Source organism: Suillus clintonianus (assembly GCF_016758775.1).
Source record: "Suillus clintonianus strain FC179 chromosome Unknown DEU56scaffold_76, whole genome shotgun sequence".
NCBI classification, from domain to species: Eukaryota; Fungi; Basidiomycota; class Agaricomycetes; order Boletales; family Suillaceae; genus Suillus; species Suillus clintonianus.
This window is the reverse complement of record NW_024539300.1, coordinates 78,792-92,957: the sequence shown is the minus strand read 5'-3', so window position 1 is coordinate 92,957 and position 14,166 is coordinate 78,792. Positions and strand designations below refer to the sequence as shown.

The 14,166-nt window shown below is 49.8% G+C and overlaps 5 protein-coding genes across 5 annotated transcripts; 3 read left to right on the top strand and 2 right to left on the bottom strand.

Annotated features, from left to right (window-relative positions):
- Nucleotides 1-1,353: 1,353 nt before the first annotated feature.
- On the top strand, nucleotides 1,354-3,765 carry DEU56DRAFT_821836 (uncharacterized protein). The gene is made up of 5 exons (XM_041354124.1): nucleotides 1,354-1,547; nucleotides 1,619-1,848; nucleotides 1,901-2,024; nucleotides 2,081-2,718; nucleotides 2,791-3,765. Exons 1-5 carry the CDS (start codon nucleotides 1,401-1,403, stop codon nucleotides 3,704-3,706), a joined length of 2,055 nt encoding a protein of 684 aa, XP_041205125.1. The 5' UTR covers nucleotides 1,354-1,400; the 3' UTR covers nucleotides 3,707-3,765.
- Nucleotides 3,766-3,951: 186 nt separating this feature from the next.
- DEU56DRAFT_959206 (kinase-like domain-containing protein) lies at nucleotides 3,952-6,792 on the top strand (the record flags this gene model as incomplete). Its single annotated transcript, XM_041359301.1, has 9 exons — nucleotides 3,952-4,391; nucleotides 4,451-4,830; nucleotides 4,885-5,183; nucleotides 5,234-5,457; nucleotides 5,511-5,648; nucleotides 5,702-5,855; nucleotides 5,908-6,022; nucleotides 6,076-6,314; nucleotides 6,372-6,792. 9 exons carry the CDS (start codon nucleotides 3,952-3,954, stop codon nucleotides 6,573-6,575), a joined length of 2,193 nt encoding a protein of 730 aa, XP_041205124.1. The 3' UTR covers nucleotides 6,576-6,792.
- DEU56DRAFT_536586 (putative cyclase-domain-containing protein) lies at nucleotides 6,543-8,928 on the top strand. The gene is made up of 16 exons (XM_041346691.1): nucleotides 6,543-6,887; nucleotides 6,945-7,092; nucleotides 7,152-7,178; nucleotides 7,244-7,265; nucleotides 7,325-7,411; nucleotides 7,468-7,541; nucleotides 7,595-7,683; nucleotides 7,735-7,999; nucleotides 8,056-8,097; nucleotides 8,147-8,192; nucleotides 8,251-8,286; nucleotides 8,341-8,351; nucleotides 8,407-8,426; nucleotides 8,493-8,580; nucleotides 8,644-8,677; nucleotides 8,730-8,928. The coding sequence occupies exons 1-16, from the start codon at nucleotides 6,830-6,832 to the stop codon at nucleotides 8,739-8,741; spliced, it is 1,059 nt and encodes a 352-aa protein (XP_041205123.1). The 5' UTR covers nucleotides 6,543-6,829; the 3' UTR covers nucleotides 8,742-8,928.
- A 38-nt stretch (nucleotides 8,929-8,966) lies between these two features.
- Nucleotides 8,967-11,217, bottom strand: DEU56DRAFT_536740 (uncharacterized protein). Its single transcript, XM_041346692.1, has 5 exons — nucleotides 11,061-11,217; nucleotides 10,752-11,011; nucleotides 9,925-10,699; nucleotides 9,590-9,851; nucleotides 8,967-9,514 (listed from the first exon to the last, which is right to left on the bottom strand). Exons 1-5 carry the CDS (start codon nucleotides 11,128-11,130, stop codon nucleotides 9,115-9,117), a joined length of 1,767 nt encoding a protein of 588 aa, XP_041205122.1. The 5' UTR covers nucleotides 11,131-11,217; the 3' UTR covers nucleotides 8,967-9,114.
- On the bottom strand, nucleotides 11,194-13,635 carry DEU56DRAFT_821803 (uncharacterized protein). The gene is made up of 3 exons (XM_041354123.1): nucleotides 13,478-13,635; nucleotides 12,391-13,425; nucleotides 11,194-12,325 (listed from the first exon to the last, which is right to left on the bottom strand). The coding sequence occupies exons 2-3, from the start codon at nucleotides 13,378-13,380 to the stop codon at nucleotides 11,444-11,446; spliced, it is 1,872 nt and encodes a 623-aa protein (XP_041205121.1). The 5' UTR covers nucleotides 13,381-13,425; nucleotides 13,478-13,635; the 3' UTR covers nucleotides 11,194-11,443.
- Between the last annotated feature and the right edge of the window lie 531 nt (nucleotides 13,636-14,166).

Below are 14,166 nucleotides of genomic sequence, written 5' to 3'. Positions count from 1 at the left end.
TCAATCATGGCGCTGATCGATGCATACTTCAGAAAGTACCATGGCTTGCGAGTGTTATGGAGTCTGGCGAAGAGTGGGGATATACTTGCTTATTGCAGCTTGCAGCGATAGATAATGGCAATGAGATATCGGGTACATGACACATTTGATTAATGCAAGGGTAAGATACCGCACATCTACAAAGTAAAAACTCAGAAGGGAAACTGGAACGGAAGCGAAGCAGTCCTTGTCACTGCAACAGGAATTGTATATATCACTGGGAGAATGTCGTCAGCCTTCCTGAACGTCAAGTAGAAGTAATTTATCAGACAGTACCTACCTGTATAGCACGCTGCACTACTGCACCACGGCACTGTTATTGAGTTTGGCATATTAATATGATCGACTTCATGGCCAGCTAGATACAGACACATCCGTTCCTACCGATGAACGCTTCTTCACTTGGATGCAAAGTACGAAGCGTACTACTCTGCTCGACCAGAAGAATTCAGAGGTGCACTTCGTATAATTTCAGAAAGCCTTTCATCCCTCTCCGCCCAAGTCTCGGAGGGCACATGCATGAGAACCGTACTCGCAAGGAGATTATAGAAACCGACATATGCTGAAGCAGTATTTTCACGTGAAGACGAAAGAACAACGTCGAACAATGTTACTTTGGCAGTATGATGGTCAAGTCGAGCATCTTCAGTGAGAGGGTTGAGAGGGTTGGTACCATCAGTAGATTCTGTGAAGAATCGTCGTTCGCATGCTGCACATAGGCCAACGACCAGGCTGGTAGAAGATTTTCCTTCAGCCAGTAGGTTAGTCTCCCAACCGTCATGTCCATCAAAAGAGTAAACAGTGATTTGGTGGGGTCAGCATAATGACTTCTGTATGGCTAGAAAGGACCTGACTGGATGAAGTTTTAACGCTTATTCAACTTAGAGGGGCGGGCCGCCGAGTACGGCGCACCTCAGGCTGGAGGCTTGAACAGCATATAACGAAATACGATGGTCACTTGAGGTTGTTCCATCGCATGGGACTGCCAAACCTGTGATCTCCAGTCAATGTCAGTCGGCTCCTCACCTCGTCTTTGATCTTTGTGATTTTTGGCCTGAGCCATCGCTTCCGAGAGACCGCTTTCCAGAGACCGCTTTCCAGAGACTCGGAAGCCATCGATCAACAGCAAAACGTTAACGGCAATTCGGTTGATCACAGTGAAATCCTAGCAGAAGAATGTTACCTTGAGGAACGAACTGACATTTCTCATCAACCTTTGACGTTGATTCGGGGTTTCGGAATTCCTAACTCAGTACCTAACCCTAACCCCAGTGCGGGGTTCCGAATTTTGAACTCAGCTTCTTGTTGGATTTAGATACTTTCAGGTGATGCTTTACTTCCTTTGAATCAACTCCGCCACCATGCCTTCTGCGGATGCTGTGCGACGGAGCCAGTCTGCTCGAGCCAATGCTGATGATGCTATATTTGTCAAAGATGGGTATCCCGTGGCCTTCTTTTTTCATCAGAGTGTCAGGGAAGGACGCAATGTACTTCAACAGGAGATCAAGGTATGCGATCGCGACTGACTTATCTTGTTTATGTGGAAGTCTCCAAATGCTGATCCAAATTGCTACTATAGAGACATGGGGGTGAAGTATGCGAGGATGAGCAGCAAGCCAATGTGATTTTGGTCGATGAAGAAGCCGACATCGAACATATCCGCCGGCGCTACTATCGTTCGAATGTCCTCTGGCAGCAGCGCGTCTATATCGAGTCTAGGGACTTTGTCCGCAAGTGCATTAGAGCTGGAAAATACGAGCATCATCCGCCACCAAGGAAGGGTATGCCTGGTGCTCCGGGTGGACGCGTGTATGACATTTTGCATCCGCTCCTATGTCTCGTTTGCTAATGCACTCATCAGGCGCGTACCTTATACCGCGGAAGATGATGAAAATCTCGCCTTTTACATTGCAACTGTCATTCCTGATGCTTCTAGTGGAGGACGCGCTGGGAATTCGTTGTACCAAGAATTGACAGAGGAGCTGGTACGTCATTAAGTCCTGAACATGTGTGTCTTAATTTACAAGAATATTCTTCCCAGGCTGATGAACCGGAATATAGAGAGTGGGCGAAAAGGCACACTTGGCAATCCTGGCGCGAGCGCTACAAGACGAATCGCCTGCGTCTTGATCCTATGATTGCTAGGTATGCGGAGCAACTTAAGGCGGTGGCGCATGGTTTTGGTCACGATCCACGCTCGCGTCACTTCATACGTGGTAGGAGAGCACAGCGGGAGGAGGAGGAAGAGGAGGAGGAGAGCGATCGAGAATTGGAACAACAAGCAGCGGGTGAGGCTGGACCCGAGAACTTAGATAACCAGTTGCCCGGCGGCGCTCCAGAAATTCGCGACCGGGTTCAAGAAAATGGCGTGCCCGATCACGAACCTGGCCCTGCGACGCCTCAGTTACGTAGGCGACGTCGCGACGATCCTGATACGTCTCAGCCTGCAAGTTTCCAAGGGGAGTCGCCTCAGAAAAGACAACGTGTAGCCAGTTCGGCTACACCATCTAGACCTCGGACCTCCGCTGTGGAGAAGAGACAACGGACAAGTGCACAGGACCATCCTGGTCGAAATTCAAATGAGAACGATCGAGGGTCACCGCAAGAAAGAAATTATGAGCCTTTCGCTCAGGGGGCACTTAATAGCGCGACAAGTTTTGATCAAGATCAAATGCCCGAGTAAGTTTTTTTTCTCTGCGATATATCACATGCGGTTAACTAGTTTGGTGTAATTGTATTTATTCTGGGCAGATTCGATGCATTGCCAATGCCACAGTCACCTGAGCATAATGTTCCAGAAGCTCGATCCGATGAACCCCTGGCTACGCAGCAAACCCTGGTGAATTCACCCATCGACCTACGATCCAGAGCGACTACAAGTGCTCGGGCTACTACTGCAGTTGTTCAAGCGGCATCGATGAGCTCACAGGCTATATCAATTGCACAACCCCTGCGAGCTGCGCGAAGGCCACCTTCACACCGTGGGCGAACCCAGCGAGAACAGAACCCCGCTGCCGAAGTGCGCACCCCTGCTGTCGGCACTGGAACCAACTCACAGGTTAAACATCTACGGACGCCGAGTAAATCTCGCAGCCATCAACCTGTTGTGGCCGCTTCTGACCCACCGTATCGCCACACTCGGGCAAGATCACATTCAGTCGACCTCCCTCCACAACCCACTCCAGCATCGAAACGCCGGAGAGCGGTTTCGGCGAAGGGGAAATCAGAGCTGGAAGAGGTTCTTGAGGAAGATGCCGAACGGAATGTGGACGAAGGCGGCGACTCTCAAGTTTACATTTCAGAGGAGCAGGATGTGGAGGACCATCTGAAAAATCTCTTCACTGACGAAGAAGATGACTTACATTCTGTTGAGTTACCTCATGAACAGCAAGAATTCACAGTGGACTCTTCATCTGAAGATCCTTCCGACTCTGATGATGCAGCCACGCATAAGATTCTCCAGTATAGTGGACAACGGCTCAATAGGATGGCATCTGCTGGTTTCCGTAAGGGGTCTCGTCTTCCGGATACCTCAGCACCAGCCTCAAAAAAGGCGACTACCAAATCATCTGCAATACGAGTCACACGCTACGCGGCCCAAGCTCCTCCTTTCCCTTCTCCAGGCACCAAGGCTAATACCAGATTGCGAGAGAGGAGAGGGAATTAACAATCAACGTTGTCTATATATCACTTATACAATTATTAATCCTAATCAATTGACGCTATGCGCACGGACCATCTGGAGTTACTGGATCCGGAGTGCTTGAATCATTGACTGTTTGTTGCTCTCCACATTCCTCGTCAGCAAGCACAACGACGAGCTTGTTCGTTTTCTGCCTCACTTTCCCATTCTTCCCAACGTTTTCTTGTTGATCGTGCGGTGTCCCGTAAACCCAATTGCTTTCGAAGAAGATGACTAACGCATCCGCAGGATCAAAGCGGTCTTGGGAGGGTCACGGCGCAGCCGAATCTCACTCACACAAGAGACACAGAGACGAACCTAGAGACTGGCGGGATGTTCACCTCAAGTCTCCCTCAGATAAGCGTAGCAAACCTAGCAGCAGCAGACGAGACAGTGCCGATAAGCGGGAGCCTGGACGGCCCAGAGAAGACTCAAGGAGGCCTAGCGACTATTCTCGAGACTGGGACAGAGACAAAGACAGGCGCGACGGCCGCGAGCGTGATCGTGACCGTGAACGAGACCGCGATCGCGACAGAGAGCAACGCTGTAGAGAAGACGGTCGAAAAGATGATCGTCGTCGTCGAACTCCACCTCGGAATCACCGTTCACCTGCACCATCCAATGGACACTCTTATCAAGCTAAGGACTACTCGGATAAAGAAGAAGGCGAGTAAGTATCAACGCATCCAAGTGTATGAATACCCTTTCACGTCGTTTTCTTCTGTCAAGAATTTCTCCTACGCGTAGCGCCCGTGAGGCATCTCTGACACCATCCACACGAGCCCCATCGGAGGCCGCTCATATTCAGAAGCCGGTGCAAATTGCTGCTCCTCCACAACCTGTTCCGGAACTTGATCTCGAGATCGATACAGCCGCCGCAGAGGCAGCCGCTCGAGCCGCTCGCCGTGCCAGGCGTCAAGCCATTTTAGCCAAACACTCCGGGGTAGCCAGTGCTAATAAGAGCATCAGCCCCAGCCCTGGGCCTAGTAGTGCGGTCCAACCGCCTCAGCCTGTTGCATCTGTGTCTGATACACCTCAGCCCCACAGTGCTGTTGATACTTTCGCAAGTTTAGCAAGGGACACCTCTAAAGCGAGGCACGATTCAATGAGTAAGCTTCTTTCCAGAACAAATTTTGCGTGTATTTATGTATTGTATCATGCAGGCAAGCGAGACTCTGCATCTCCACAACCAGATGACAGTATCTTTGAGCTTGCTAAGGACGAGGACGATGAAGATGTCCGTGCGAAGATGCAAGATGGCGCACCAGATCAGATATCTGCTGCCGACTACGATCCCAGCTTGGATCGCCGTGAGGATGAACAAAGGCGAGTCCTTAAAGACGAACCTATGAATGTAGAAACTATTGAGGAGGAGGAAGAGGAAGAAGAAGAGGATGATGTCGATGACATGTTCGCAGCAGCTATCACTGAGAAGAAGCGAAAGAAAGTCAAGAAAGTTGTTGTATGGTTATCTCTATTTTTTCCGACAATGATGTCTGACCTTTTATACAGAAAAAAGCAGCACCCGCCCTTATCACGACGACATTGGACTCTGCCTCCGATCACGAGGGCTATTACCAAGTTATCCTTGGTGAGCAACTTGATGGTGGGCGGTACCAAGTCTTCTCTTCTCTTGGAAAGGGAATGTTCGCCAATGTTGTCCGGGCGCGCGTTCTTCAAGACGGAGAAACCGGCAAAGAAGTGGCTATCAAAATAATCAGGAGTCAGGAATCTATGTTCGTACATGTTCTCCGCATGATGCTTCTGAGAATGCTAAAGCAACGCCTAGGCATCGTGCTGGTCTGAAGGAAGTGCAGATATTGAACAAGTTAAAACAGGCTGACCCAGAAGATAAGAAGCACATTGTCCGGCTAGAGAGAACATTTGAACACCGCGGACACCTTTGTCTTGTGTTTGAGTCCATGAGGTTCGATGATCTTCTTGATTCCACTCCCGGGCAATTGACGAAAATTACTGTAGCATGAACCTTCGGGATGTTGTGAAGCGCTTTGGAAAGGATGTCGGTCTGAACATCAAGGCTGTCAGAGCTTACGCACACCAACTTTTCCTTGCATTAAGCCTTCTCAAGAAAGTCAACATCATGCACGCGGACATCAAGCCTGACAACATTTTGGTGAAGTTCAATTTAGTTCTGGCAGCTGCCGATTTACTAACGACAAATGCAGGTTAATGAACAGAAGACGTTACTGAAGCTGTGCGACTTAGGCTCAGCATCGGATGCGTCGGAAAATGACATCACCCCCTATCTTGTTAGTCGGTTTTATCGTGCGCCTGAGATCAGTACGTTGCTTTTACTATTGTCGAAGTTAAAAACTAACGTCATTTTTACTTAGTCCTCGGAGTCCCGTATGATCCAGCGCTCGATATCTGGTCCATTGGGTGCACCCTGTATGAACTGTACACCGGGAAAATTCTTTTCCCCGGCCGGTCGAACAATCACATGCTTCTACTCATGATGGAGCTCAAGGGAAGGTTCAACACTAAAATGATCAAGAAGGCGAAGTTCGGAGAAATGTATTTCGATGAAATGGGTGGGTTCGAGAGCGTAGAGACGGACCGTGTCACTGGTGCCGTGAGTCAATGTGATCCCTTATCAATAATCTTTCGCGTCAGCTGATTATTCTACCAGAATGTTGTCCGCAAGGTTCACATCTCCAAACCTAGTCGTGATCTCCGTGCGCGTCTTATGCCACCTGCATCGGTCAAGATGAAGGACGACGAGATGAAGTTGCTTACCTCATTCATCGATCTGTTGGACAAGTGCATGGCACTTGATCCAGCAAGGCGAGTCACTCCCAAGGAAGCGTTAATTCATCCATTCATCAGGGGATAGCATTGCCATGACCATCTTATCTCGGGCTTACCCTAATTTGTTCCCGTAGCGTGTATTTATATTTCTCTTCTTGTTCTCACAGTATAAATTGCATTTCTGACACGTCTGCTGGACCAGGTGTGACGAAGGCATGACAAGGCTATTCCTCTTGTTCTCACAGTATAAATTGCACCTCTGACACGTCTGCTGGTCCGGGTGTGACAAGGCATGACGATAAGGGAACCTTGAGGCCCGAGGGGTATATATACTTACCAATGTGTAAATACTTCTACAGACATCACGCGACAACAGACATGACATCCCATTTGAAACGTATGTTCTCTCAGAAGGGTGGAGATGAGGTGATCACTAATACTGAGGATACAACAGTCGGAGCGCTCCCTACATTCGATGAGCTGCCAAGTTTTCATGACTTCAAGGGATGTGCATGGGACGTATGGGGCAAGGACGATGAGCTAGGCACAATTAACTTGCTCACCCCCGAGGTAGTGGCACGAGCTGCTCAGGAGGAGATTCGGTGCGTTTGTCTCAAAAGAGACCGAATGAATGGTGGCCGATAATGTGTCTTTTTGATAGTCTAGGACGCACAGTTTCATTGAATTGGTGCGTGCAATATGGCTCCGGCGTAAAGACTGACATATTGAGGACCTTATGATACCACTACCCAGGCCAATCCACTTCCCCTCAAGGGTAAGCGAATCCGTGATCGCCGCGTTTTCATTCAGTATTCATTGATCTTCGCTTGCCAGCCCATGTTCGGGCGTAAGATTCCATCCATCACTACCTTCGGGAAGTACGGACCCACCTTGCCCGTTCGGGATGACATTATCCATATCGTATGTCCCCTCCATGCCCGCCTGACGGATGGCACTTCACTTAACTAAATTTGCAGAACACACAATCGGGTTCCCAGTGGGACGGTTTGAAGCACTATGGGTTAACACAACATGGTGTGTTCTACAACAAGTATATTGATTTCGTACATCGAGCGCTTCGACACAACTCACGGATCTTGTTAGCACTCCCGCCGAATCCCTTTCTGAGGGTGAAATGGAATTGCATGATCCGAGTGAGATTGATTATTCGAAAGTCAAACTTGGAATACACAGTAAGTCTAAATACTGCTACCCTGTACACTGCGACTGAGCACTACCCCTAGACTGGGCTAATCATGGCATATGTGGCCGCGGCGTTTTCCTGGATGTGGTAAGGTACTACACGGCCAATGGGGAGGCCCTACCCTACGATCCCTGGAGCGCGCATCCAATCACTGTTGCCGAGCTAGAGGCTATCGCGAAGAAGCAAGGGGTTGAGTTCCGACAAGGCGACATCCTTATCCTGCGCGTCGGGTTTACCCAAAAATACTATGAAAGCACCAATGAAGCAAAGGCAAATTTGAGAGCTGCCTCAGGAAAGGAAACATTGTAGGCAACCCCATCTGTCCCCTGACGCCCCTTTCGCTTAGCGAAACAAACTACAGCGCTGGAATAGAACAAAGTGAAGATATGAAACGCTTCCTCTGGTATGTTATTTTCGGACGTTATCAAATAATGGCCTAATGGTGCCTGCAGGAATAATCACTTTGCTGCTATCGCATCTGACCAGCCATCCTTGGAGGTGTGTTCCCCCGCGGGTGCTATCGTAAGACTAATCAGTTGACTTGATTGCGTGATAGCGCTGGCCCACGCCAATGGGAACGCAGCTTCACCAGGTCAGTCTAAGTCTCAGCCACTAGGGTTGTCACTGAGTTCTTGTGATCTTACAGACAATTCTCGGGTAAGTTTCAGCCCTTCCCAAATGATTTTCACGCCTGACAATGACTGGACGCAAGCCTCTATGGAATGCCTATTGGTCTGTATCTGATAACAATCTACTCCATCAAAATCCAATTCTTATTTCCGCCGTTTCACACAACAGGCGAATTCTTTGATCTTGAAGCTCTCTCGGAATTGTGCCAAGAGACTGGTCGCTATACGTTCTTTTTCACGTCTTGGCCTCTGAACATGTCAGTCCTTTTCCCTTCTGTATAGAGTTTTTGCTCAATTCAGTGTCCTTTTTCCTTGTTCAGTCTTGGCGGTGCTGCGAGCCCCCCCAACGCTGCCGTGAGTACTGTATCCCTCATAGATATGCTGTCACGTTGATGATTGTTTATAGGCATATTTCTGAGCTGTCCTTGACACGAGTTCCTGGTAGTTCATGTGAGTCGGCTGAGGTGTAAATTTGTAAAGGTTGAGACGTGTCATTGTCAAACAAAGGTTATGGTTATATGAGTTGTAGCTGTCACTACACAACGAAGGGTTGCGATGGACCCTACACAATGTATCGTTGTAGAGATGTTACTGGTTCAATCGTGTTCACAAAATATTCTCAATCCTCAGGAACGTAGAATTACAGGTGGTATTTGTATGATAGTGGCATGCCTGTTTGTTTGTAGTCGAGAGCGTTTCATATCGTCATGATCAATAGTATACTTAGAATAATCCTACGCGGACGGATGCCATGAATAGAACCAAAGGGTAGAGCACCAACTAAAACAAAATCACACGGCCAGGCTATGCCGTCTGCCGTCATCAGCTTCAAGTGCACGACGGACGGCACTATGGTGTACACTCCGTCGACGCCCCTCGACGTTAACCCAACCATTGATGTTCCCGTATTCGGCATCAGCTTGGGCACCTTCACTCTCGTCGTCGTCTACTTCGACGTAGGGACGTGACTTCTTCCTCTTCACGACAGTGTTTGCGGTAGTTGAGGATGATGAACTCGTTGTGCCAGATGAAGAACGAGCAACAGGGATAGAAGTCTTGGACTGTGAAAAGCCCTCTAAAGACGGTCTGCGCTCGGAATCATCATCTTGAACACTAGTTGCGGACGATCTCTTCTTCAGCCCTGGAGCAGCTGTAGGCTGCGTCGGTGGAGCGTCAGGTTTCCGCATTTTCCTAATGGTTGACTCGTCAGTCATAACGAAAACATGCAAGGAAGCGGACCGAAAACGTGCAAGGGAGGGGACTCACGTGTTGAGCTTTGGTTCAGCGTAGTTGACACTTTTCCGTGTGCGACGTTCGCGCCCTCCCACAGGTGCTTCTTCAGAAGTAGAAGCACATGGTGGAGGGACCGGGCTAGAAGATCTTCGAGGTGTCGGCAACTGCGAGATCTGAGATATCGTTGTAGCAGGAGTGGTAGCTGGAGTGGACAAGAAGCTCCGGGTTGTAGCCAACGACGTGACCCCGGATATCGTTGTTCCATCCGTATCAGGTGTGTGCTGTCGATCCCGATCTGCAAATCGATCAGTCAGAGAAGATACAATCGCATGCGTCCGCATTTCACGTTGCCTAAACGTGCGCCGTACCTGATGCATTAGTGTCTAACGGTGGTAAGATAGCACGGCTTCTCGGTGAGTTTGTGACATCCTTGAGGCCTAAGTGGTCCTCGTTTCTCCGTCGTTTTCTCTCCCGCACTCGTGAGGAAGTGGCAGCCTCACCCTCTCCTGATGGTAGCTCCCGTTCAACCTGCTTCATCTTTTTCTCCCTCTCTTTTTTTGCTGGTGGCACGTAGTCCAAATCATCATCCTGAGCCGGTGGTAGTCTCGATTTCCTGACAACTTCTTGTTCCTCGTCGTCTGCAGCCAAACCAGCCTCCCTACGAGCAGGGGACCCGAAAGCGGGGCTAGCAGCTCTCGGCGGGATTACCCTATCGCCATTGCCCGTACTTACATTCAGAAGCCCGCTTTCTCTCCTCCCCGTTTTCCTCTTGCTTGACGACCCTCGTTCTTCTGCCGGAGCTTGCGGTGGCGTTCGTAGTGGTGGAGGCGAGGAAACTCGGGCGGGTAATGGCAGGCGGGATGCTGCAAGTCTTGACTTGGTTTTTCGCCGAATAGTGGGACTAGGTATGCGCTCTGTCTCCTCTTCATCTCCTTCCGGAGAAGACGCAACTTCTTCGTCTTCGTATATGCCTGGTACGTTGGGCGCGCGCGAAAGCTTGGGCATATGTGGTGACGCATTGGGATCTACGAACGGCCGACGAGCTCTTGATGCTGGCTTGGCTTCTTTAGCGGGAGAAGCCACCCCGGGAGCAATACCAAATGACTGCCGCAAAAAAGTCAGATGTTTGACCAAATTAGCAGTCTAGCTGAATCTCAGCGACCGCAGGTGAGTGCTCTGGATATGGAACGCTCACCGCAGCATCAGCATCAGCCATTAATTTCCTAGACTTTTCCTGCTCTTTCTTCAGTTGTGTCGCGAGCGCAATTTCGGATGCTCGCAGTCGGAGGTTCTCAACGTATAGGGTGGATATTTGAGCATTGAGCTCTTCGATGCGAACGCTGAGAGTTGAGTTGAGTCTGGTATTGTACAGTGAGCGGCTTCTGGATAAGATTAAACTTGATATGGCAACATACTTGGTGATGTGCTTATTGGCAAGCAGGAATTTCTTCTTAACTGAATGCCACAGACGTCAGTTGGACTCAGGGAGACATAAATGACATACAATTTTCGAATTCGCTGAGAGCATCGTTCTGACGGACGTTAAGAGAAAGGCGTGAGTCTCGCCTACTCATCGTGGGCGGCGACGAGGACAAGCTCTGTGGCTGTCCCGGTCGTGGTCGTGGTTGGGTCCAACACGCGCTGTTATCGAACAATACCACATCCACGTGATCAAGACGCGTCCCCAATATGGAAGTTCGGTATCTCAGGTGCCTCAAGGCAATGATGGGCGCATTCTTCCCTTCAACCTTCCTTCTACGGTCCAGACTCGATTTGAAACTATGTTTTTGTTCCTAGTAAAGCAACTAACCCTGACTAAAATACACGAGAGTGGAGTACGACTAGCTTGCACGTTCGCGGGTGTTGCCTGAGGCTATGCAGTGATAATCATTGATCCTGGCTGGCTTCCAGCTCTTCTGCTGACGGCACATCGCGCAACCATCCACCAAAATCGACGTCCTTCTCTAATAATTCACTAACACGGTCAACATGTCTTTCCACGTCAAACTGAGATCGATAGCCCCCACCGAAGACCCCACTACTCATCCCGTTGTGACACGAACCTCCAGCTTGAGTGGACGTAAACTGCGGGAGAAATGCGTTTGGGTTTTGGGCGAATGACCGCATTGGGCTGACAGGTGAATGAAGAAGGAGGTTGTGATTGGACGTAGGGGAATCGGACGGCCCCGAACCCGGAGTTGAGAAGTAAGACTTTGCAGGCGAAGGGTTTTCCTTCGCGGTATGTGGTGAGGGTTCGCTCTCGGCACGAAGTACATGTTCCAAAGGAGGCCTCTGGCGTGTCTTCGGTCGAGGGGAAGCTGCCAGCAACTCAGTGAGAGTAGGAAGTCTACCTTCACCGCGAGGGGAGCCTGGCATTTCTGCGCGTTTCGACTTCACCTCTGGCGCATTTGCCGATTGCGTCGGCGGTCGAGAGCGGAAGGCTGGAGTTTCTCCAGGGGGAGACTGTACTCGTTGCTTCTTCGTAGTGGAAGACGCTACATCATGCATAGAAGACGGTGATAGAGGGCGTTTGTTTGTTTGTCGCGCGTCAGAATGCGGCGGAAGCGAAGGGGATATATCAATGATATAAGGATCTTCGCCGGAATGATGATGATCGCCCTCTCTGGGTATTGACGGATGTGAAATAGACGACGACGGACATACAGGGTAAATCGGCGGAGGCTTTGTCCGGACAGGCACCACGGCTTCATGCCGCGCTTGTGGAGTTGAAGTTTCAAGCTCTGACGGGAAGGATGGGGGAATATACGGCTAGAGGGGACGTAAAAACAGAGACTGATGAGTTCGATAAGAAAAAAATCTAACTTTGCACTCACCGTTTCCGGAAAGTCTGTGATCTTGGGCAAATCCCCATCTGGAGCACGCAAGGACCTCAGCGGGGTCTTGAAGCTAGCTCTTTCTGGTTCATCACCGGTAGGTGCCACTAGCGATTTGGAGCCGCTGGGTGTGTGATCACCTTCTGGATCTCCGTGGACCCGAAAATTAGGGGGATCATGTTGACCGAGGCGTCCCTTGCCCTTCTTGCCAGTCACGGTTGCAACATTGCGCTTTACGACTGAGAAGCCAAGCGACGAAGATTGGCTTTTATCTTTCGGCAGTGCTGTTAGCTTCATCCCTGATTTGGAGGCGCTCCTAAGCACTGGGGTAGCGGATACGGTCTTTTCGATAAGTGACGCGCCGTCAGGTGAGGATATCGTCGCTTGCCACTTTGATACCTTCTCCTTGACATTCTGCATGGTTTTTGGCGAGACAGTCGCCAGGGCTTGACTCATTTCCGCTGGCGGCTGATTGTCAACACGATCTGATCCGCGGAATGGTGCAATTGCTGGAATGGATGCATTGTCGGGATGACGAGATTGCTTGGCATTCCCTTTCAATCTTCTAGCCTCTGCTCTCTCTTTCTCCAGGCTCAACCATGTTTCTTCGTCATCTGGTAGTATCCATTCCGCGTTCTCAGCTGGATGCCAGCGTTGGTTTAACCCAGTCATACGGTATCGTCCCCTGACACAACCCATCTTCAACTTCTCGCTGACCTGCTTCCATTTCCTATCCCCTGAGTCTCTTCTTGCGGCGTCAACTGTCTCGACGACAGAGTGTTTCAGTCTTTCAACATTTTCGTCGAACGAGGGGGAGCTGGGTCTTGAAGAGGGTGCAAGCACCTCAGGTTTTGTGGCAAGAAAAAGATGGATGTCGCGTAGAATATCCGTAGTAGATGATTGATGAAGTTTATTGGATGAGGACGCGCCCTTGCGCCCTGTAGACCTCCGTTCAAGAGATGGTGGGAATACTGGTGTATAAAGCGACATTGCTAGTCGTTCAAATCTTGAACAAAGCACCGCCGTCTGGGTGTTCTGATTGATGTTAGTGAGATTGATTCAGGTCTGTAGTGAAAGTATTACGAACTAATGAGTGCACCTAGACTAGAAAGATTTAGAAGGGGATCAAAGTGGATTTCCCTCGAATCTTTGCCAGTCGGCGTGACCTCGTTATGTTTTGTTCAGTGTTTCAGCAGGGAGGACAAGTTGGATGCACGGCCAGAGCAAGGTGAACCACGATCCCATGGTACGGTCCAGCGGACTTTGAAAATCTATCTTTGTGGACCATCAAGTCCGCCACTCCAGTCATTCCTATCCGTAACACATGATTTTGCAGGATCCAGCCCATCAGCACAGGACAGCACATATCTGTTCGTGAGTTACTTCCCAGGGTGAGCATGTCTCACTGCCGTACATACTCATGGAAGTCAGCTTGCCAATCACCAGCGTTGTCTCATAATTATTTTTTGAATCACGATGTTTTTGGACAGTGCCTCACAAAATATGCTATGTTTCATTGTAAGCCCTTGCAGCTCTCACACCCTACCGCCTCGTTATACTAAAACAATCACCTCAGTCCGAAATGAAACCCTACAATCTATGCTCATGCATCATGATCCATCCACTCTCCCCCCGAACGATTGTTCAAGGATGGCCAATTGACTTGACGCCGCCACCGCCACAGTGGCGCTTCGATCAACACAAGCCCCGCGACTCATCTCAGCATATCCTATACATCCGCAGGTTGGCGGCGCGCCCAATTAATGGATGAGCTCG

What these genes read in the sequence shown, in the direction of transcription:
- DEU56DRAFT_821836 (XM_041354124.1), top strand. Translation starts at nt 1,401, where the DNA reads ATGCCTTCTGCGGATGCTGTGCGACGGAGCCAGTCTGCTCGAGCCAAT. An exon ending in TACTTCAACAGGAGATCAAG is followed by an intron (nt 1,548 to 1,618) that starts GTATGCGATCGC and finishes TTGCTACTATAG; the next exon opens with AGACATGGGGGTGAAGTATG. An exon ending in GATCAAGATCAAATGCCCGA is followed by an intron (nt 2,719 to 2,790) that starts GTAAGTTTTTTT and finishes TATTCTGGGCAG; the next exon opens with ATTCGATGCATTGCCAATGC.
- DEU56DRAFT_536586 (XM_041346691.1), top strand. Translation starts at nt 6,830, where the DNA reads ATGTGTAAATACTTCTACAGACATCACGCGACAACAGACATGACATCC. An exon ending in CATGACATCCCATTTGAAAC is followed by an intron (nt 6,888 to 6,944) that starts GTATGTTCTCTC and finishes AGGATACAACAG; the next exon opens with TCGGAGCGCTCCCTACATTC. An exon ending in CGCACAGTTTCATTGAATTG is followed by an intron (nt 7,179 to 7,243) that starts GTGCGTGCAATA and finishes ACCACTACCCAG; the next exon opens with GCCAATCCACTTCCCCTCAA.
- DEU56DRAFT_536740 (XM_041346692.1), bottom strand. Translation starts at nt 11,130, where the DNA reads ATGAGTAGGCGAGACTCACGCCTTTCTCTTAACGTCCGTCAGAACGAT. An exon ending in TCTCAGCGAATTCGAAAATT is followed by an intron (nt 11,012 to 11,060) that starts GTATGTCATTTA and finishes TGTGGCATTCAG; the next exon opens with TTAAGAAGAAATTCCTGCTT. An exon ending in GCTGAACCAAAGCTCAACAC is followed by an intron (nt 9,515 to 9,589) that starts GTGAGTCCCCTC and finishes GTCAACCATTAG; the next exon opens with GAAAATGCGGAAACCTGACG.
- DEU56DRAFT_821803 (XM_041354123.1), bottom strand. Translation starts at nt 13,380, where the DNA reads ATGTCGCTTTATACACCAGTATTCCCACCATCTCTTGAACGGAGGTCT. An exon ending in TCACAGACTTTCCGGAAACG is followed by an intron (nt 12,326 to 12,390) that starts GTGAGTGCAAAG and finishes CGTCCCCTCTAG; the next exon opens with CCGTATATTCCCCCATCCTT.